This window comes from Symphodus melops (genome assembly GCF_947650265.1).
Source record: "Symphodus melops genome assembly, chromosome: 4".
Classification (NCBI taxonomy): Eukaryota; Metazoa; Chordata; class Actinopteri; order Labriformes; family Labridae; genus Symphodus; species Symphodus melops.
In genome coordinates this window covers 1,502,195-1,525,440 of record NC_136694.1, presented here as the reverse complement: position 1 = coordinate 1,525,440, position 23,246 = coordinate 1,502,195, and the positions used below count along the sequence as shown (strand labels likewise).

The 23,246-nt window shown below is 42.9% G+C and overlaps 2 protein-coding genes across 8 annotated transcripts; one reads left to right on the top strand and one right to left on the bottom strand.

Moving 5' to 3' along the window:
* Positions 1 to 202: 202 nt before the first annotated feature.
* LOC306822727 (CD276 antigen-like) lies at positions 203 to 12,438 on the bottom strand. 4 transcript variants are annotated; one of them, XM_079341921.1, is made up of 8 exons: positions 11,782 to 12,436; positions 10,718 to 10,908; positions 9,155 to 9,475; positions 7,927 to 8,205; positions 7,680 to 7,799; positions 1,781 to 1,840; positions 1,452 to 1,493; positions 203 to 361 (listed from the first exon to the last, which is right to left on the bottom strand). In XM_079341921.1, exons 2-8 carry the CDS (start codon positions 10,776 to 10,778, stop codon positions 318 to 320), a joined length of 927 nt encoding a protein of 308 aa, XP_079198047.1. In that variant the 5' UTR covers positions 10,779 to 10,908; positions 11,782 to 12,436; the 3' UTR covers positions 203 to 317. The 4 variants fall into 4 exon arrangements, with proteins under 4 accessions (XP_079198047.1, XP_079198048.1, XP_079198045.1 ...); XM_079341922.1 differs by lacking the exon at positions 1,452 to 1,493 and having other exon boundaries at positions 11,782 to 12,435; XM_079341919.1 differs by lacking the exons at positions 203 to 361; positions 1,452 to 1,493 and having other exon boundaries at positions 1,500 to 1,840; positions 11,782 to 12,438.
* A 127-nt stretch (positions 12,439 to 12,565) lies between these two features.
* Positions 12,566 to 23,246, top strand: LOC306822721 (CD276 antigen homolog). 4 transcript variants are annotated; one of them, XM_079341910.1, is made up of 9 exons: positions 12,566 to 12,972; positions 13,021 to 13,391; positions 14,650 to 14,970; positions 16,017 to 16,052; positions 16,454 to 16,735; positions 19,476 to 19,595; positions 20,102 to 20,161; positions 20,448 to 20,504; positions 21,823 to 23,246. In XM_079341910.1, the coding sequence occupies exons 2-9, from the start codon at positions 13,325 to 13,327 to the stop codon at positions 21,882 to 21,884; spliced, it is 1,005 nt and encodes a 334-aa protein (XP_079198036.1). In that variant the 5' UTR covers positions 12,566 to 12,972; positions 13,021 to 13,324; the 3' UTR covers positions 21,885 to 23,246. The 4 variants fall into 4 exon arrangements, with proteins under 4 accessions (XP_079198036.1, XP_079198035.1, XP_079198033.1 ...); XM_079341909.1 differs by lacking the exon at positions 21,823 to 23,246 and having other exon boundaries at positions 20,454 to 20,725; XM_079341907.1 differs by lacking the exon at positions 21,823 to 23,246 and having other exon boundaries at positions 20,448 to 20,725.

The window sequence follows — 23,246 nt, the reverse complement described above, 5'->3', positions numbered from 1 at the left end:
ATCTATCTATCTATCTATCTATCTACCAGGTCTCACTGATAATCAATAAATGCTGCCTCCCTGATTTGGTTTGTTCATATAAAAACATCTTTAACAAATAAAGAACCTCTTTAAAAGTTTACAACATTTGGACACCACTAGATAAACATCCATAATTCATGTTAATCATATAAAAGTAAAAGCGTTTTTAATTATGAAATTAAATAGATATTACAAAAAGGCACATGATAATTGGTCATCATTTAAGAAGCAGAACATGTTGATGTTGTTCAGCTGTAACATGTTGAAATGTGTGTGTGCATTAAACTGAACTTCAGTTAGTGTGTGGAGACGTTGGATGATTTGAGAGGGAGTCCTGAACCTGCAGCAAACACAAGAAACAGAAACAGTCAGAGGATTATCTTCCACATGAAGCAGAGAGAGTTTTTATAGTGGACTATATAGAGCACTCTCTGATTCCTCACATGGGGAGTTTAATATAGAGCACTCACTGATTCCTCACATGGGGAGTTTAATATAGAGCACTCTCTGATTCCTCACATAGGGAGTTTAATATAGAGCACTCACTGATTCCTCACATGGGGAGTTTAATATAGAGCACTCACTGATTCCTCACATGGGGAGTTTAATATAGAGCACTCTCTGATTCCCCACATGGGGAGTTTAATATCGTGCACTCTCTGATTCCTCACATGGGGAGTTTAATATAGAGCACTCACTGATTCCCCACATGGGGAGTTTAATATAGAGCACTCACTGATTCCTCACATGGGGAGTTTAATATAGAGCACTCACTGATTCCTCACATAGGGAGTTTAATATCGTGCACTCACTGATTCCCCACATAGGGAGTTTAATATCGTGCACTCTCTGATTCCTCACATGGGGAGTTTAATATCGAGCACTCTCTGATTCCTCACATGGGGAGTTTAATATCGAGCACTCACTGATTCCTCACATGGGGAGTTTAATATCGTGCACTCTCTGATTCCTCACATGGGGAGTTTAATATCGTGCACTCTCTGATTCCTCACATGGGGAGTTTAATATCGTGCACTCTCTGATTCCCCACATGGGGAGTTTAATATCGTGCACTCTCTGATTCCTCACATGGGGAGTTTAATATCGTGCACTCACTCAGAAAAATGTAAAAACCTTTCAGACACTCGTCGCTCTCTCACCGGCCGCTGACAGTGACGTCACTGAAACGTAGAGCTGAGCTGGTCGTTCAGCAGACTGACGCCTTCAGTATGCTGACTAACTTCCACACAGTGACAGTTGCTCGTCCACTACTTCTCAAAATGCATTGTGGGATACATTGAGCTCACTCCCTATTCACTATATCATGAATTCAGACACAGTCTTTGATTGTTGAGAGAGAGAGAGAGAGAGAGAGAGAGAGAGAGAGAGAGAGAGAGAGAGAGAGAGAGAGAGAGAGAGAGAGAACTTACCAAACCCAGGATCGTCATGATATCCATTGACACGAGGTGTTTCTGAAATGTGACAGAAGACATGAAAGCAGAACATGAAATGAAGGAGTCAGATGTTGGAGTTAAAGTATTCAGATGTATCAAGCAGTGATTTTATCAGCCTTCATGTGAACTTTCACTGTCTCAGTTGATCTGTGATCAGTTTCCAGGTCGAGCTGCTGCTGATGTGAGGAAACACTGCCTCTACATCGTCTTCATCTTGGTCACATCAATCACATCTCTTGTTTTGTGTGAGCTGATCAAAGCCTTCAAGTTGTTCTTACAGATAATGTGAAGAAAAGAGGACTCACCAGGATCCATCTGGATGTCTTCCTCAGGTCGAGGCTGCGGCCGACGTAAGAAGTCAATGACTGTAAAACATGGAGACAAAGCAGGAAACAGGAGTTATCACAGTCACATCTGTGTCGATCTGATCTGATGATAGAAGAACCATCAAAGTCTTCATTTGGACATGAACACAGGAGTCTGCTTCACTTTTTCATGTTTCCTGGTTTCATGGTTCACTCTGAGTTTGTAGCATCTGTTCATGTTGCTAACGCTGCCATGTGTCTTTCATGGTAACTCAAAGAAAGCTCTGGGTTTTACTCATGAAGATGTGAACCAGCTTGTTCAGAGTGATCTCCTTTGTCAGTGAAGAAAGAGAACCAGGAGACACTCAGGATACGTTCAACTGGCTTCATCATGTTAGGGTGCACTAAGGCTGAACCATTTTAGGAAATGATTGAATTGCGATTTTTCGCACGATTTTCTTCAAATCAAGCTTGTGTAATGTTCTCAATGTACAGTAACATTTACAAACATGACAAGAAATTATATCATACCAGTTAAAACTTTAATGCCAGAACTCTAAATTAATAGAATAAAAACTAAAGTTAAAAATTGATTTCAGACTTATTTATTAAGAAGAAACACAGACGGTGTGATGTTCTTGTTTTTAGAGTCAGTTTGACAGAAATCTGGTCATAAGTGTTGATATATATTTTGGGCCTTTGGGGTTGCCGTAGGTGACTTAGTTCACAGAGGTTTACAACAAGAGAACCAACAATGTCTCCATATTTTCTTTTAGCCATACGGCTGAAACATTTACCTGTGAGCGTCATTTCATGTTCAGGTCTTGCATTGTTTCTTTTGAGTATGTTTAATAAAGTTACAACGTGAGATAACAATTGATACATTCGCGATGCTAACCGCTAGCATTCCCATTCAAATTCTCATAGACATTAGCATCAAGCTAGCAGACATTTCGTTTTTTTTTTTTTTAGCATATTATGAGATGAATAACTTATGTTTCGATGTCTGTTTAGTTTTACAGTGTTTCCTTTATTAAAGACTGGACAAAGAAACTTTAGCTTCTTTATTGGAGGAAAACTGTTAGCTATCTGTCGAGCTGTGTATCAGGCTAAAGAAGTCACACACACACACACAGGGACAGAATAGACGGGGTGTGTTAATTAGTTCACAACAGCTCCTGGGTCAGTAGGGAGAAGCACTGCCAAAAACCGCAGCTTTGGCGATCATGTGATCGCATTTTCTGAAATCGCTATTTCAATCAGAAAACGATAAATCGTTCAGCCTTAGGGTGCACTCACACCGGCCCAGCTGTGCTTGCCCCCCTCTCACTGGACTGGACTCCAGGATGAACCAGGTCTGAGCATCGCTACGTCTTCTACTTAACGTGGTAATATTGTTATGGTAGTGGTTTAGTCCATGCGCTACTCTTGAGCGCCCTCTTGCGTCTTGGAGGTTTGGCTTGTTAGGGGTTGAAAAGCGCCACCGACGGCATTTCAGATCTCACCGCCACCAAAATTTGACTTCAAAAAGCCAGAAGAGTGGCCGAAATGGACCAAACGGTTCGGACGATTCAGGATAGCTTCTGGGCTCGAGCTACAGCCAGAAGAAAACCAGGTAAACACGTTGATTTACACAATGGGAGAAGAAGCAGAGGACGTGCTCACTTCATTGAACCTGACAGTTGAGGAGGCGAGTGATTACAACACGATGGTAGCCAGGTTGGAGGCACATTTTGTTGTGAGAAGAAATGTAATTTTTGAACGTGCAAAGTTTAACCAAAGACAACAAGAAATCGGAGAGACTGCAGACAGTTTTATCACATCATTGTATGCCCTGGCAGAGCACTGTGGCTATGGCGCCCTGCACAGCGAGATGATCAGAGACAGACTCGTGGTCGGGATAAGTGACAAGCGGCTCTCGGAGTCACTACAGATGGATGCTGAGCTTACGCTGGACAAAGCAGAGATGAAAATTCGTCAAAGTGAGCTTGTGAAGAAACAGCAGGATCTTCTGAAAACTAACTTCAGACAAGTAAACCCCTGCAACGTGGACAGTGTCAAAGCAAAAACAAAGACTTTCTCTAAAACATTCAATAAACCACCAAAAGCAATGAAACAAGCCCAAGAGAGAAACACAAATCGTGACACTCAACAATGCAACAGGTGTGGTAAGGCGCCCTATCACAGCAAACATATTTGCCCAGCCAGAGATGTATTCTGCAATCAGTGCAAGAAAAAAGGACACTATGCACGAGTGTGTAGGTCAGGAGCAGTAAGAGAAATCCAGGCTGCAGGTAATGACGATGACAGTGAGAGTGAGGTTGCATTGTTAGGCTCAGTGGCTTCAGAGAAGTCAGATGATGCATGGGTTACTACTGTCAAAGTAAACAATCTAGACTGTGTGCTCAAGATTGACACAGGAGCAGACGTAACTGTCCTCCCTGAAAAGGTGTACAATACTCTAGCACAGAGACCACTACTACAGCCAACTAAACTGAAACTGTATGGGGCGGGCATGTCACCTCTTGCAGTTAAAGGGAAGTTCACAGCTAACTTAAGCACAGCCAATAACTCGACAGTACAGGCAGTGTATGTGGTAGCAGATCTGATACAGGGATTACTTAGTCACCCAGCAAGTGTAGCTCTCGGGTTGGTGGCTAGAGTGGAGGCAGTGTCACTCACATCAGTAGAGGCAGTGAAGCAGCGTTTCCCAAAACTGTTCAGTGGCTTAGGCAAAATGGAGGGGGAATATAGAATCGAGCTTAAAGAAGATGCCAAGCCATTTGCTCTGACAACCCCCCGACGCGTCCCACTACCCCTGTTACCTAAAGTTAAAAAGGAACTAGCTCGCATGGAGGAGCTAGGGGTCATTTCAAGAGTGGAGCACACCATTCGGGAGATTTTGTTTTAATAGACTCTGTTTTGGTATCTCATCTGCTCCCGAACATTTCCAGAAAAGGATGTCCCAGCTCTTGGAGGGGCTGGAAGGCGTGGTCTGCCAGATGGACGACATACTGGTGTACGCTGAAACGCAGGCCCAACACGACACACGACTGGAGGCAGTTCTGAAGCGGCTCGAAAAGTCAGGAGTGACGCTGAAAAGCGAGAAATGTGAGTTCTCTAAAACCTCCATTAAGTTTCTGGGACAGATCATTGACAGTACTGGAGTGAAAGCAGACCCAGAAAAAGTGAAAGCAGTCAGCAACATGGAGGCACCCACAGACGTCAGTGGTGTGAGGCGGTTCCTAGGGATGGTCAATCATTTGGGAAAATACCTCCCTCACCTCGCAGAGAAGACACAGCCACTGAGGGACTTGCTGAGTGCTAAAAATGGGTGGTGTTGGGGTGATGCACAACAAAAAGCATTTGACACGATCAAGTCAGAACTGAGCAGGCCACCAAACTTGGCACTCTACAACCCAAAAGCACAGACAACAGTATCAGCAGACGCATCTTCCTTTGGACTCGGTGCAGTGCTGCTTCAAAAGCAAGAAGACGGCACAGTCAAACCAGTCGCATTCGCATCAAGAGCACTCAGCCCGACAGAACAAAGGTATGCTCAGATTGAGAAAGAGGCCCTGGCCATAACCTGGGCGTGCGAGCGGTTCTCAGATTTTCTCATAGGCATTGAGCTCCACGTCGAGACGGATCACAAACCTTTAGTGCCACTTTTAGGCTCAAAGAACCTTGACGAGCTACCACCACGCGTACAGAGACTGAGAATGAGATTAATGAGGTACTGTTTCTCCATTTCACATGTGCCTGGCAAATGCATGGCGACTGCGGACGTGTTGTCCAGAGCACCAGTAAAGGCAGTGCATGACAATATATTAGGAGAAGAAATAGACTTGTATGCACATCAGGTTGTCACTAATCTTCCGGCAACAGAGAAAAGGTTACTACAAATCCGAGAACACCAAGACAGGGACGACATATTAAGACAAGTGAAACAATACTGCTGGAATGGCTGGCCGGACAAACACAAAATATCAGGGCCATGCTTTCCCTATCAGCAACACGCTGGTGACCTCACAGTCGAGAATGGCCTACTGTTAAAGGGGACACGTATAGTCATTCCCAAGTCACTGCAAAAGGACATTTTGGGCCGCCTGCACACAGGTCACCAAGGCATCGCAAAGTCCAGAGAGAGAGCAAAGCAGTCGGTATGGTGGCCAGGACTCAGCGCACAACTGCAGAAGTTAGTGTCTGAATGTGACACGTGTGCTAAAGAGAGGCCACACCACAGAGAAACACTACTGCCCACAGAGTTCCCAACACATCCGTGGGAGTTGGTTGGTGTTGATCTTTTTGAATGGAATAACAGCCAGTACCTGCTTTTAGTGGACTATTTCAGCAGATTCATAGAAGTAGCCAAGCTCACACACACTACTTCTACTGCAGTGATTGAACACATGAAGTCCATCTTTGCAAGACACGGCATTCCTGTGGAGGTTCGGAGTGACAATGGCCCACAGTTCTCATCAGAGCACTTCCAAAGTTTTGCTTGTGAATGGGACTTTGCCCACACCACCTCCAGTCCAAGATTTCCCCAGAGCAATGGCGAGGCTGAACGAGCCGTGAGAACAGTGAAAAACCTACTGCAGAAAGAGAGCGACCCCTATCTTGCGCTCATGGCATATCGTGCCACTCCGCCTGCTAATGGCCACAGCCCGGCAGAGCTCCTGATGGGAAGAAAACTTTGCACTACAGTGCCCATCCTTCCATCCTGCCTCAAACCAGGGTGGACTGACATCACTACGCTGAGAGAGAGAGAACGGAGGGAGAGAGATAAGCAGTGGAAATGGTTCAATAGCAGACACCGAGCACATGACCTTTCGGGACTACACCCAGGAAATCAGGTTTGGATTACAGACATGAAAGAAAATGGGAGGTGTCTCCGCACAGCCAGTGCGGAGACACCACGGTCGTACCTGGTTCAGACCCCCAGAGGACTCTTGAGACGCAATCGGAGTCATCTTGTCACTCTCAGAGGGTCTAAGACCGACCCTGAGGACACCCCTGGTTCTGTCCTGCAGAACGACCCGCCACTTGATGCACCTGCTACTCCTCGACTCCCAACATCTCCAAATAACCGTCCTACAGAGAAGCGGTATCCAACCAGAGAGAGAAATCCTCCGAGGTACCTTAAGGACTTTGACCTAGGTAGAAGGTACTCTCAAAACACTGAGTGACCAGCCCGGGGCAGAATAATCCCCTCACTCAGCTGAAGGTATGGGTAGTCTATCCCACCTTCATAGTTAGTTCATGGTTCAAGATAAAAGAAATGTTACGCCAATTACAATGTAATAACAGTTAATCCCGTACAAATTTAAGAGAAAAAAAAAGTAGTTCTATTTACAAGCTAAGAAAGAAGTTTGTTATTACAGCCCTAATTGGTAACAATACACGTAAATAAGATGCAATGTTTACATTACTGCATAATAAATTGAAATAATTTTGATGTAACGTTATCGCTAATAACGTACTGAGAAAGGGGGATGTTATGGTAGTGGTTTAGTCCATGCGCTACTCTTGAGCGCCATCTTGTGTCTTGGAGGTTTGGCTTGTTAGGCTGCCAGCACTTCCACACGGAGCCGTCTCGATCTCATTGATTACAATTAACCGGCACTTACAACTATCAAGACAAATACAACACATGCATGGCTTTATGTTAACATGATGTGAGAAAAATTCATCAGATAGAGACCAATTTTCATTGGATGTTTCGACTATGAACCACAACATCTTCAAGTTAACAGGTCTGCAGTGATAACCAATCACTGCCCATCTTCACTCTGAAGGAGTCTCTACATTTAGACATGTTTGTGTTGGATGAGTCTACAGCCTGTTATGTTGAGTCAGATTACAGCCGTTAATATGAAACGTTTTCTAAACCTACCTTTGTAACGGAGGGAGGGGCTGCTCAAAGTTAGAACTAGAGCCATGATTACAGCTCCAACAGCCATTCCTCCAAACCATCCAATGAAGACATTGACAGATGAGTCCTTACAGACTGTCTCTGAAACACAAAAACAGTGTAATGTCACACTCACTGTGATACTGTTTTATGTGCAGCTCATTGGTCAGACTACAACAACAACACAACATATGAACCAAAAACAAAACACTGAAAAACAAACCCTCACCACTCATGTAGACAAACGTCTGAGAAGTGACCTCATGGTGGATTCCCTCCTGTTTGAGCACACAGCTGTAGGTGTCGCTCTTGGTCACATAAGCTTGAATGATGAGGTCGTATTTTCCTCCTGTGAAGGATCGCTGTGTCTCCTCAGCATGAAGGATGTTTCCAGAACTGTCCTTCCACTCCACTTCAAGTTCAGGAGAAGCTCCTTTAACATCACACTGCAGGAGCGCCCGGTCCTCAGTTTGATGGAGTATCTCGATATACGGCTTCAGAGATGCAGCTGTGAACAGAAGACATAAATAAAGATGCTTTAATATAATAAGACATGTCACTGAGTTTGTTTGTCCTGTTACTGAACATGTGGTTCTGTTTAACTCAGACAAACACGAAAACTCACTGACTGATATTCCAACAGAGAGTAACACATGACCACTGAGAGCTGAATGTAAAGACTATCATGACCTAAATGTTTGGACTCCATAACAAGCTTTAATCATTGTTAGTAGTTCAGATGTAGAACACTTCACACTGTGCTGAAGGAGAAACAACACGTTTCTTCACTTCTCACTGCATCTCGTCCAAAACAGTTCATCTTTACATTCAGACGTTTTCTCCCTGTGAGTCATGATGTCACTGATTTCTACATCCACAGTGTGTGAGCTACATCTCCCTCAGAGGCTGTTCAATATCTACATCTTTATGAAGTTCAAGACGGGTTCTGCAGGACAAAGAAGAAAACGTTTTATCCACAGAGCAGCAGCGACACAAACAACGTACACCAAGTGATCCAACTCTACATGTGAAGAAATGTAGAAACTAGTTTGTGCTTTTAGTGTCAGACTGAATCCATCACCTGCTCCAACACAGTGACCTCCTGAACTTTGGATGTTGCCTAGCAACGTCCTTCTGATAAAAAGCCACCACAGAGACACGAGACACTACTCCTTTAAAAGAAACAAGCAGCTCATCATGTGTGTGATGTGTCTCCTCTCAGTGTGTTAGCAGGAACACATGCAGGTCAGAAACACAGCAGGAAGCACAAACAGGAAACTTACGAGTCGTTGACAATACAGTTTTTCCCGTTTAGGGTCGTAAGCAGCTGGAGCCAATCCCCAGCTGTCATTGGGTGAGAGGCGGGGTTACACTCTGGACTGGTCATCAGCAAATCACAGCGCTGACACATCGATACAGACAAACAGCCACACTCACTGTTTAGTCAAAGTACTCACCAACAACCAGCTCAATGATGAACTGCTGAGGAGGCTTCAGACGGGGAAGAATACAGGTGTAGTTTCCACTGTCGGCCATCTTTGTCTTCCTGATCTTTATGGAGGCGTTACCGTTCTTCAGCTCCTCGTTAAAATGTGACACTCGACCTTCAAACTGTTTGTCTTGACCTGAAAGACCCTGACCGTAATATTGTCCTCCGTTGTACAAGAACACCTCCTGACGGCCTTTCTTCCAGTCAAAGATCTTGGTCTCGATGTTCTCCTTGGTGCTGGGGGAACACGGTAACACAGCATCACTGTCTTCTGTCACCACCACTGGACCTGAGACACAAACATGAGAGTGAGAAAAATAAAGAGAGAGCACATTCATGGAAGCAGCCTGGGGTCACTATAAAACATCTACTATATAACACACCTTTGAATGTTTATTTTTATTTTTCCAACAAATAATAAATCAGTTCTTTTTAAATGTTTAAAGTTGTTTATATCTGACAGATATTTTTACTGCAACCTGCATCCCTTCAGTTACATTTTAACCATGAGAAAGACAGGGCAGCATGTTTATATCACAGTAACATTATATACTATATGCATACTTGGGAATATTGTAAAAATCTAGGAAAACATTCTTTATCAATAGATTTATTCACAAATGTGTTCATAAAGGAGTCTAATAACACTTATAAAACATTTCAATCCCACTCCAGTACCTGGAATAGGACTTTATTGGTCCTACTGTTTATACTAATGGTGAAAAATGGAAAATGTTAACCTGAGCTTTAGGTAGCTAGTGAAGGGTCAAACTAAGTAAAAGAAAGATCAGCTGACTGAGGCTTCTCTCAAAACTCACAGGAGTCGCAGGTTCCAGTTATAATGGTTTAATAAAAAATCTTGAAAGGGTGTACATACACAGGAATGTGTAAAATCTCTTGGCTGGGTATGTTTATAAGTGTGTGTGAGTGTGTGTGTGTGTGTGGTTTCTGAAAGGAAATAAACGAGAGAAATATAGAAAGTGTTAAGCTAACAAATTCCTTTCAGTATAAGAAACTAAATGACATTATATTCCAACATAACATGCTTAACATAACAAATAATGTTGGAAAGGTGCACTAAACAATACAAAGAAGCAATCAAATAAGTAGAGGCTCATTACCAACTTGAAAACTCTCTACGTCAACTCACGTGATCATAAAGATCCATATAAACATCAAACATCAAGTGGCTAACTCTAACTTTCGATGATTTAGAAAGAAAAAGAGTACCAGTAACCACGAAGGACGGGGCTTGACAAATTGTCAATATTATACTGGTCTGGACTTCTTACCTTTAGTTTGTCCAGGTGTTATCAAGCGGGTGTCTCCTGCCCAACAAGCTACGCTAACACTGCTATGCTAACACTGCTATGCTAACACTGCTAGCCCTCCGGTAGTGAGTACCAACTAGCATCACCCGCTAGGTGGTACTACGAGCCTTGAGCTCTATTTCAAATGATGTAGTAAAGAGGAACAGTAACCCAGGAGGACGGGGCTCGACACAGGGTTAATATAATTCTGGATGTCTTACCTAGAATATGTCCCGGTGTTGTCCAATGAAAGAAGAAGATGAAACACACAACCGTCCTCATGTTAGCGGTTAGCAGTGAAGTTCGTTGAATAGATTTTTGTCTTCAGATGCTAAAGCTAACTTCACACAAATATTTAACTTCTGTCTGTAAATCTATTTAATGTTTCCACACGGAAGAACTCTTCACTTTTCTTCTTTAGTTGTTATTAGTGATGTTACGAGACGTGCCGAGGCTTTGAAGCGTGTGTCGAGTAATGGAGGGGGCGGTTCTGCGAAGCGCGTATCGAGGCTTGCTTTATTTAGGGGAGGAGCAGAAAATGATGACGTCTGAAGCCTTGCTGCCCGGCTGTACCACGTGACTGCTTCGGGAAGTGGTTCAGATTTTGCCGCGGAGGCTGGAAAACCCTCTGGAGGACTGGGAGAGGCAAAAATTACTGTACCCAACTTTATACGATCTTGCTCTTGCGTTTTTGTGCACATCTTCTGTACCCTGTGAAAGGGTGTTTTCAATGGCCGGAGAGGTTGTGTCAAAAGAAAGGAATCGCTTAAAACCAAAAACTGTTGAGAAACTGTTATTTCTGAATAAAAATGAATACAATTTCCCCTTTTCTGTACATCATTGTCCAACTTACACAAGAATATTCAGTGCCCTTTTCCTAGTTCCACAAACACTTTAACTGTCCTATGCCTGCTTAAGGCCATTTTCCTAAAGTGACAGAAAAACACTACACAGCCTGTCATATATATACTACCATTTTTTGAAAATGTACACACAAAAAACTTTTTAAAATACTTTATTATACACATATGTGATAATTTATGTAGAGAAATTATTTGGTCATACATTTTTTTGTAATTCATAGTAATTCTCAAGAGCCATTACAGACACAAAAATTCAATGCATCACACATTATGTGGTTAAGATCATAGGTTAAGATACAGCTGCCTGTAATTATAAACCTGGCCAGTAGGTGGTTTCGTGTGCACATGAAGCTTCGTGAGATGAACCCTTTCTCGAACCAATTGGCTCAAGTGGTTCAATGCCTCGTGAGGCTTCATCTCACCATCACTAGTTGTTATGTTCGTGCGCACATCAACAAACCAACTGAGGAGCGAAACGAATGAACCTCCTGGCAGATGTTGCCAGATCTGGTGAGAGAAACAAGCAAAGCATGGAAATAAACCCAAAACAAGAGACTCAGCTCTTCTAATAGATCATATAAATCCAGCCATGCACAAATCAAAATAAAGATGTTCACCAACATGTGTAGGCGACTTAACAATCATGTTGTGTCTTTTGCTGTCATTCATTGAAACATAAATAAAGTTGAAATTTAATCTACATTCTCACTCCTCGTCATCTCTGCTCTCAAACTGCAGTCACAAAGTTTCTTCACCAACTCGGTGAATTATCACAGCAATGAATGACCTGACTGACAACTGACACATGTTCATTAAAATCTGGATTTTGTGAGATTGGCATGACTGATATCTAGCTATAGGCTATTTATTGGTTATTGATCAAATTATATCTTTTGTTAATAGTAAACAAAGTTATTGACTTTAAATGTTGACAGTATAAGGCAGCTTTCTGCTTCAACACTGAGACAATTTAGTTTGTCTCTTTCTCCCACTCTTTATATTCACTGTCCCTCTGTCAATTGTAGCTCTGTGTGTGTGTGTGTGTGTGTGTGTGTGTGTGTGTGTGTGTGTCTGTCTGTCTCTCACTGGAAAATATCTAATAAACAATTACACGCGAATGAAAATATCTGCAAGTGACTTTACAGCAAAACAAGTCCAAAGTCGCTTACATCAAGCGGACCTGGCATCTCCTTATCGACGTCACTGCTGTGCTATGGTGCATTCAGATGATGTCGGACACATCAGAGTTTCTGAGTTTTTAAAACGCACATGAACACCTGCTCAAGTCTGAACAAGAACTCAGAGTCCCTCCTAACATGAACGTGTTCTCACAGTGCCTTCATGCGCTGGATTCTCTGACATGGTGAAGTGAGCTTCACCTAAATGTGAAGTGTATTCTGATCTTTATGTTCAATGTTCCCAGCTGCAGAGTGAGGAGGAGTAACACACAGTTTGACCCGTTTTAATTCTCCTTTTCAAAATATAAGTACACAATACTGAAGTCTGACCATAAAACGGCATTATACCTGCAACGACTCTAAGAAGTGCTTAGTTCAGCGGTATATAAATACCGGACTACTTATGGAAAATAACCTGCATGCATAATATGAAGTGTTTTTACTCTAGTTTCAGACGAGTAGTCAAAATCCATAACAGAGAAGAATAATAAGGATATTTCACAAAGCCCCGTGACATTTTCACGGGGTTAAGGTAAAGTGGATCGTGAAAGGAGACAGGAGGGACACTCTGAATGCACCCTCAATCTTGAGCAGGTGTTCATGTGTATTTTACAACTCAGAAACGTTTTTTTTCCGATGTGTCCGACACTACCTGAATGCACCACAGCACTCGGTCGTAGTAACGTCGAAACCAAAAGTCAATTAAGTTGAGCTTTTGAGCTCAGCTGAACTTTTGGAGACGGAATTATAGTTTTTAGAAATACAAAATACAAAGTCAGACTCAACAATGGCGCTTCTTCTCTTTGTGTCTCTCTGTCTCTTCTTTTCTTCTTCCCAACAAACGTCTGCTGACGGTAAGAAGATAAATTATGTTTCTTTTGTTTTCCGGTTGTTTGTCTATTTCATCCGACCTGCTCTAAAGTTCTGTTATAATAGAACATTTGCATTCTTATTTTGAATATAAATGATCGGAGACCCGATCCCCGGACACAACTTGTGGCTGTTGGGACATGAAATGTCACCTCACTGAGGGGGAAGGAGCCTGAACGTGTGCGGGAGCTCCAGAGCTACAGACTAGATCTAGTCGGGCTCACCTCCACGCACGGCTTGGACTCTGGGACCCAGCTCCTCGAGAGGGGCTGGACTACACTTCTCTGGGGTTACTCTGAGAGCTCATAGCCCCACAGCTCAGCCGCCGTGTGTTGGAGTTCACCCCGGTGACCGAAAGGGTCGTGTCCCTACACCTTCAGGTAGGGGACAGGTCTCTCACTGATGTCTCAGTCTACAGAGAGACCCCTGCACCGCCCCCTCCTCTGTGACCGAGTGCACTCCGTTAGACGTCACACACATTGATGAAGTCTCCCTCATCAATGTGTACTTAGAAATACAGCAGCAGCAAACAGGAACTCTGACTCTGACTACAATGCCACAGTGCAACACTTAAACGCTGCCAACGTTATCATTTCTTTATTAGGCGACGCCATGTTTCTATATTGTCCATAAATCCGCAGATCAGGCGCAACATGATCCGTCAGAGTGTCTTCCAAACGGACCACGGATCAAGCCTGATCTGTTTCCCCTCCATTTCTGAGCCCCACAAACAGACAGAAGAAAATAAAGGTGCTGGTCAGCAGCCAGGTGATCAAATATTGGAGCATTGTGTCTGTTAAGCCAAGACTAAACTTTCCTCCTGATGTTGCTTCCATGAGGCCGATTAGACGCCCCGAGTTCATGACTCCACACGTTTGTGTTTGTTTGAAGGGGACAGGAAGTGAATGAAGACACAGAGAAGAAAAAATGAACAGAACAAACTCAAAACAACAGAACCAACATGGACTAGATTACATGAGTTAGAGGTTCTGTTTGAGGGTTTTGATTAATGGCGAGCTCGACCACCCTCCATCTTCCTTTTTTAAGATCTGCCTGTTGTGACCTCCATGAGGTCGTCAGTGATCGCTCTCTGAAACTCAGAGGTCAGTCTGCGTTTAGGAGGACAAAGACGAGAAAGAGACAGACGGTTTCTTTCAATGATATGTTGATGCTTCATTCATTGAGGCTACTGTCACTGATTTCATGGAAACAAACTGATTCACTCTCATGTTTGTGTTTCAGTTATAGTGACGGTGACAGAAGACAGTGATGCTGTGTTACTGTGTTCCCCCAGCACCAAGGAGAACATCGAGACCTCGGTCTTTGACTGGAAGAAAGACGGTCAGGAGGTGTTCTTTTACAACGGAGGACATTATTACGGTCAGGGCATTTCAGGTCAAGACAAACAGTTTGAAGGTCGAGTGTCACATTTTAACGAGGAGCTGAAGAACGGTAACGCCTCCATAAAGATCACAGAGACGAAGATGGCCGACAGTGGAGTCTACACCTGTATTTTTCCTCGTCTGCAGCCGCGTCAGGAGTTCAGCATTGAGCTGGTTGTTGGTGAGTTTTTTAAAATAACAGTTAAAAACATGTTTAGTGAGATGACGGGTTTAAGAGTCACTGATGAACTTTTCTTAACGTCGTCATAAATCACATGTTGGATATTTACTAAACAGTGCAGCTTAATATGAACAGCCTGAGGAACATGTTCAAGTTAACACTCTGACTGATGTTTGCAGGATGTTCACCTCAATGATTTCAAACAGCTGGATCACATGGAAGGTTTTCACACTGACTTGGAGATATTTGACAAAGTGCAGTACAGAGCTTCTCCAGCAGGTGTCCACAGAGCTCTTTAAAACTTCTCCTACATTACCAAATGTAGTTCATCAAATCTGAGTGACAGATTCACAGTGTTCACTTTGACTTTAAGATATCTTCTCTGTATTAGAATAAATATTCACATATCTTTATGGATCCTTTCTAGTTTTCTCTACATGCTAATAAAGTGTGTTTACAGATGGGGCTGATGTTTCCTGAGATGGACTCAGGTCAAGTTCCTGGATGAAGCTCTGTCTGCTGTACAGGGCCCTCAAATGACTTTACACTATGAGCCATGTTAAATCATTCATCTTTTTTATTATCCAAACACATGTCCAGTTTGTTCAGAACAAACTGTGAAACTAAAATCTGAATATTTCATTTGGATTTATTTTCTGCACCAACGTGACATGTGGCTCAGAGAGTTTTAAAGAGGAATTAGAGCAACAGAGAGAGAGAGGAAAGATGCCACAGGTCGGGTTTGAACCTGGTCCACCTGCTTCAAGGACTAAAGTCTGTGTACATGTGGAGTTCAAACTAACCACTTGTCCACCAGCGTCCGACTCTTTGACTCTTATTACAAACAAGTCTCCTCTCTCCTGCTGCAGCTTCAGCTGGTTTATAAAGTCAGAGACTGAAGCTTTGTATTCAGATTTTAGATGATTTAATATAACTGGATAAAATGTTACTTTCATAGTCTGAACCTGAAGCATATCTGCTCTATATGTCATGTTAATAACATCACACACATTCTCTAACTTCATATATTTTCTTTTTTCTTTCAGAGTGCATCTTAAAGGACAGAACTAAGGAGGAACTAGGTGAGTCCTGATGATGTCATCCTCTGCCTGTCACGTGCTCAGGTTGACCCCACAGACCTGATACCACTCAGGAATATTTAAAGTATTTCTAATTCACTTCAGTGGACATTATCCTTCAGTTTGTGACGTAAAGACTCACAACACGTCAGTTTAAAGCTTTTTGTACGTTAATATAACCATGAGTCCTCCACACCGAGCAGCTCTGATGAAGGGGGTTCAGGTCAGGTGGTCTACAGGGTCCTTCAACATGTCAGCCTGCTGGGACAAATAATCTGATTTATTATTGAGACATGAATTTAGCTTCTCTATTCCTCCTTTTATAAACCTCTTTAATCAGATATGTGATGATCAGAGGAGTCACATGATTACATTTCTGATGGTAGTTTATTCTCTGTTCACAGGTGCATGTCGAGAGCCGTATGTCAAGCCACTTAGGAAAACAAATGACCAGGCTCTGCTGCAGTGTGAAGTTGAAGGAGCGTCTCCAAAACCTAAAGTGGAGTGGAAGAACAGTTCTAGAAACATCCTTCATTCTGAAGAACCTCAGGTCACTAAAAATGAAGATGGCAGCTACGACATCATCCTCAAAATGGCTGTGACCGAGGCTGACACCTACAGCTGTGTGGTCACACAGGACGCCATCTGTCATCAGATTTCTAATGACCTCCATGTGTACATCCACGGTGAGATTCTCCTTCATGATAATGAAATGTGTCTTTGTTTTAGCTCAGACTCAGGTCAGAGTGATTGAGCTCAAAGCAGTGTATACAGGGATTCAGTCCCATTGAGCCATCAGGTAAATGTGTCCACCTGAGAGCAACGTTCAAATCTAAACTGGGACTCTGTTTGATGAATCACCAGTGACAGGAGAGATAATGAACTGGGACCATTGAGAAATCACCAAAGTCCCAGTGAGCTGTAGTGAACATGTGTGTTATCATCCAATCAGCTGACTGTGCAGAATAAACACACATGATCCAAACAGTGACAGGATGAAATGAGGCTGAGATGAATGTGACCTTCAGTCTGAATCTCCAACACTAAATGAGATGTTCAGAATGTGCTGCTGAGTGTTACATCTTCTTATTGTTCAAGGAGGACAAATATGGTGCAGTATTGTGCAGCATCCAACACATTCTATCCAAATCATGTCTAGTTGAAATAAAACTGTAAATATAACATGATAACGACTTGTTGATTTATCGTGGTGGGGGAGTTTGAGTACCCAAATGACCCAGGAGCTATGTTGTTGGGGGCTTCAGGGCCCTCCCAGGGTCTCCCAAGGGGGGAGGGGGGCTGAGCTTGTGCAGGAGGTCGAGCGGTACCGGCCAGATATAGTCGGGCTTCCCTCCACGCACAGCTTGGGCTCTGGAACCCAGCTCCTCGAGAGGGGCTGGACTCTTCATTTCTCTGGAGTTGTCCGCGGTGAGAGGCGGTGTGCACTTGGCTAGTGTGGGCTTGCTCATAGCCCCACAGCTCAGCCGCCATGTGTTCGAGTTTACCCCGGTGAACGAGAGGGTCGCGTCCCTACGCCTTCGGGTAGGGGGCAGGTCTCTCACTGTTGTCTCAGCCTACGGGCCTAACAGCAGTGCACAATACCCGGCCTTCTCGGAGTCCATTCCTCCATTGTTCTACTGGGAGACTTCAATGCTTGCGTGGGCAACAACAGTGACAGAAGGGGATCCGTTGGAGGCTGCAGACATTGAGTCCGAGTAGACCATGTTCTCCACCTCCATTGTCGAAGCAGCTGCTCTGAGCTGTAGTCGCAGGGTCTGTGCTGCCTGTCGTGGTGGTAATCCCCAAATCCAGTGGTGGAAACTGGAAGTAAGGGAGAAAGTCAAGCTGAAGAAGGAGTCCTATCAGGTGTTGCAAGCTCAGGACTCCTGAGGCAGCTGACGGGTACCGGCAGGCCAGGTGTCCCGCAGCCCGGGCTGTTGTGGAGGCAAAAACTCGGGCCTGGGAGGAGTTCGAGGAGGCCATGGAGGAGGACTTCCGGACAGCCTTGAGGACATTCTGGCAAACCGTCCGTCGCCTCAGGAGGGGGAAGCAGTGCTCCACCAACACTGTTTACAGTGGAGGTGGGGAGCTGCTGACCTCAACTGGGGATGTAGTCGGACGGTGGAACGAATACTTCGAGGATCTCCTCAATCCCACCATCACGTCTTCCACCGAGGAAGCAGAGGCTGAGTTCTCAGAGGTAGACTCGTCCATCACCCAAGCCGAAGTCACCGAGGTAGTGTGCAAGCTCCTTGGTGGCAAGACACCCCGGGGGTGGATGAGATTCGCCCTGAGTATCTTAAGTCTCTGGATGTGCAGGGGCTGTCATGGTTGACACGCCTCTGTAACATCGCGTGGAGGTCGGGGACAGTGCCTCTGGACTGGCAGATCTGGGTGGTGATCCCTCTTTCCAAGAATGGGGATCAGAGGGTGTGTTCCAACTACCGGGGAATCACACTCCTCAGCCTCCCTGGGAAAGTCTATTCCAGGGTTCTGGAGAGGAGGATCCGGCTGTTTGTTGAACCTCGGATCCAAGAGGAACACTGGACCAGCTCTAAACTCTCCAGTGGGTGCTCGAGGGTTCATGGGAGTTTGCCCAACCAGTCCAAATGTGCTTTGTGGACCTGGAGACGGCGTTCGACCGCGCCCTTGTGTTTGAGCTTCTCCTTCAGCACAGTGTGAAGTGTTCTAGATCTGAACTACTAACAATGATTAAAGCTTTTTATCGAGTCTAAACGTTTAGATCACAGACGGTAGAGGAGAGGAGCATATAGTCTCTATTAGGTAGATCAGTTTTCATGAATGCACACAGAGGGATTCACTAATGATAATCTTGTGATATTTATATATATATAAATGGCTGTCTACAAAATGTTTCAATGCACAATATTAATCATTTCATATAAATAAAAAAAACCTCACATCAATTAGGTTCACAGATCTTGTCTGAATAGAACAGAAACATCTGATTGGCTGCAGACGATTCACTGCTGAATGTTTGAGAATCGAGCTTCACACAAGACAGTTTGTATGAAACGATCCAAATCTGTTTTTAATGAAAACTCTAAATACTTTTTATAGACAAAAATAATATATTTTATTTGTTTTATGGTCTTTCTTTTAAATCTCAAATTGTGCCAATCAGAAATACATCTGTGAACCTTTTTTATGTGGATTTGTTTTTACATTTATATATGATGATAAATATTTGTGTGTGCATTGAAACATTCATTTAAATAAAAATCCCAAAATCTATAAGTGAATCTGTGCATTCATGAAGATGGAGATCTTATTGTCTACATCAGTGGTGAGAGTTTGTTTTTCAGTGTTGGTTCATATGTTGTGTTGTTGTTGTAGTCTGACCAATGAGCTGCACATAAAACAGTATCACAATGAGTGTGACATTACACTGTTTTTGTGTTTCAGAGAAAGTCTCATCTGTCAAAGACAACACCGGATGGTTTGCAGGACCGGCTATTGGAGCTGTTGGAGTGATGTTTATTGCTCTCGTTCTAACTTTGTGCATCCCCTCCCTCCGTAACAAAGGTAGGTTTAGAAAATGTTTCATATTAACGGCTGTAATCTGACTCAACATAACAGGCTGTAGACTCATCCAACACAAACATGTCTAAATGTAGAGACTCCTTCATGAGAGTTTGTTACAGTCCCTGAATCAGACAAGAGGATGAGTGTAGTAAATCCAAAACAAGAAAACCCTGGAAGATAAGGAGGGGAGAAAGTCAAAGCTTGTACTGTAGCCAAGCACGCTTCACCCTCAAAGTTCACTTCTACCGCACGTCCATCTGATTTATTTATTGTTGTCTTGTAAACTCAGCTTCATGTTAACACAGAGACACATGGCAGCGTTAGCAACATGAACAGATGCTACAAACTCAGAGTGAACCATGAAATCAGGAAACATGAAGAAGTGAAGCAGACTCCTGTGTTCATGTCCAAATGAAGACTTTGATGGTTCTTCTATCATCAGATCAGATCGACACAGATGTGACTGTTATAACTCCTGTTTCCTGCTTTGTCTCCATGTTTTACAGTCTTTGACTTCTTACGTCGGCCGCAGCCTCGACATCAAGAAGTGATCCAGATGGATCCTGGTGAGTCCTCTTTTCTTCACATTATCTGTAAGAACAACTTGAAGGCTTTGATCAGCTCACACAAAACAAGAGATGTGATTGATGTGACCAAGAGAACATGAAGACGATGTAGAGGCAGTGTTTCCTCACATCAGCAGCAGCTCGACCTGGAAACTGATCACAGATCAACTGAGACAGTGAAAGTTCACATGAAGGCTGATAAAATCACTGCTTGATACATCTGAATACTTTAACTCCAACATCTGACTCCTTCATTTCATGTTCTGCTTTCAAGTCTTCTCTCCAGTTCCAGTAGAACCAGAGCAGGATCCTGTCTATGTATATCATGACGAGCCTGGGTCTGGTAAGTACTCTCTCTCTCTCTCTCTTTCACAACAATCAAAGCTTCAGAGCTGGAGTCGAGTCACAGATTTGATGACTTTGGACTCGACTTGACAAAATCATGAAAGACTTGGACTTCAACAACAATGACTCGTGACATCACTTGGATTTGAGCCTACTGACTTGACAATACTTGAGGTTTTATTGTGTTATTATTTCAGGTCCCTGTGATGAAGGAATCACAGAGTTTGACTCTAAAAATATAATAAATGGTGTTCAGAGAATCATGGGATTCATGTCAACTGTTTTTATACATGTGATGACTTTCATGTGTTTGCTGAACCTGCAGCTTCTCACTGCTGCTCCTCTGCTGTGTGCAGGTTTTAGCCCGAGCTGACACACACACACACACACACACTCTATCAGCTGTCTGCACACACTGTTAAAACAGTAAAGGTGGCATGGGCACTATCTATAAACATTTTTTTAAAAAAGCAAACAAAAAAATCTATTTTACAAATTGTCAATTTCCTGACTTGATCCAAACCAGTGATCTGATTCAGTGGAACACTTTGTTCAACACAGAATTTAGACAAATAAAAGTCAGAGTCAGAAACACTGGTTCTGTTATTTCATCATATTATTATTTATAAAGCACATTTATAACAGCCAAGGCAGACCAAAGTGCTGTCCTTTAAGTTTAGCTAAATATATTTCATCCAAACAACATAAAGAAACGTAAAAACAAATCAAAAAAGTTAAAAGGCCAAACTATAGTAAAGAGTTTTATTTTAAGAAGTCGGCTAAATAAAACTGTAACAGATTATTACTCTGTTAAAATGACATTTCATCTGGTGAAGAGAGCTCATGACTTGTTGAGGATTCAAAATTCAAAGGTTTGGACTTTGGACTTGACTTGGGACTTGTCTGTCTTTACTTTGGACTTGACTTGGGACTTGAGACTTACTTGTGACCTGCAAACCAATGACTTTGTCCCACTTAGCTTTTTTAATGTCAGTAACTGTAACGGCGTATTTATGAAATAAGGAAAGTAACTCGTTTTTTAGCAGTGAGCATAAATAGATGTGTTACAGTAACGCTTTAGTCCCAACGCTGGTCACAAAGGATGCACCGACTAGATCATGAAGGCGACTTGGTTAATTTTCACTGTTTAACTCCACCTTCAGCTAACGACTCGGACAGGGCTGCAAACGTGACAGAAAACAGGAAATGTCCCGTCACTTTGATTCTACATCCAAACGAATAAAAGACTAAAAACTCTCTCTGCTTCATGTGGAAGATAATCCTCTGACTGTTTCTGTTTCTTGTGTTTGCTGCAGGTGATCCTGGTTCTCGTAGGGATTCAGGAATCTCTCAATCATCCAACAGCTCCACAAACTAACTGAAGTTCAGTTTAATGCACACACACATTTCAACATGTTACAGCTGAACAACATCAACATGTTCTGCTTCTTAAATGCTGACCAATCATCAGGTGCCTTTTTATAATATCAAGTTTTTAAAAACGTTTTTACTTTTATAGGATAAACATGAATTCTGATTTTTTTCTAGTGGTGTCCAAATGTTATAAACTTTTAAAGAGGTTCTTTATTTGTTAAAGATGTTTTTATATGAACAAACCAAATCAGGTAGGCAGCATTTATTGATTATCAGTGAGACCAGGTGGAGAGACCTGACCTGTTTTAACGTCTCATCATGTATTTCACTGAGTTTGTTTGCTGCCATAGACTGCAGGAGGATCATGTTACAGAAGCTCAGGACCTTCAACCAAAAACAATCAGGTGCTTAGATGCCGGTGCATTTAGCTTGAAGTCCGTCTGAATGTGAGGTGGAGGGAAGTCACTTCACTTCCTGTTTGGTCAGCTGACTCCATTCACTGTTGGCTGGTTTTTACTGCTGTAGTTCATTACTGCGGTTACTGTGACTGCCCTACTTTATGCAAATGTTTGTAGTCTGCACAGATATTCTTGAGATTATTCTGACACTCAGTGTGCAGGGAGAGACACATTGTGCAGCAGCTCCCCTCTGAGGGAAGTTCTACAGATGTATGAAGGGAACGATGGAGGCCCCGTGTTCACCGAGCGCCGCCATCTTTTTTCAGTTGCACAGCCTGGAACGAACTGCAGGTGGACACGGGGCCTCAGTCGAGCAGAATTTACTCTGAACCAGGTCATGGATCAAATGTGATCAAAATGATGGTGCTGTTTAAAAGAGGCTTTAAGAGGTGATCAGTTATACATGTCGTCTCCTTAATAGTCTGATGAAGCTGAGGTCAAAACAAAACTGTAAACAAACATGTGAATACATAAATACAGATGAATGTAGATGTATTAACTGTGTTTTAAGATGGAAAGAAAGGAGAAGATGTGCCGACTCTGAAGCCTTGTTTTCTGTGTGATGACAGTGAAGATATTTAATGATGTATGTGAGGTGTCTGAGTGTACTGAAACAAAACGTTCTGCTGCTGGATGTTTGAGTTCATGAAGGACAGATGTTTGAAACATTTTCATATAAATATGACCGCGTGTTCTTTGTATGACTCTCCCATCTCTCTCTGATCCATGGAAGTCTGGTTGATGCTGTTTTTCTTTGTCATTAAACTTTTTATTTTGCAAGTCAGTGTCAAAGGAGATTCCTCGTTCATCGTCTGTCAACTGAGAAACTTCACTAGTTTTGTTTATTTTTGTTGGAAAGAGTGAACAGTGTTTTATGTAAATGTCAATAAATATCATATATCATTGAA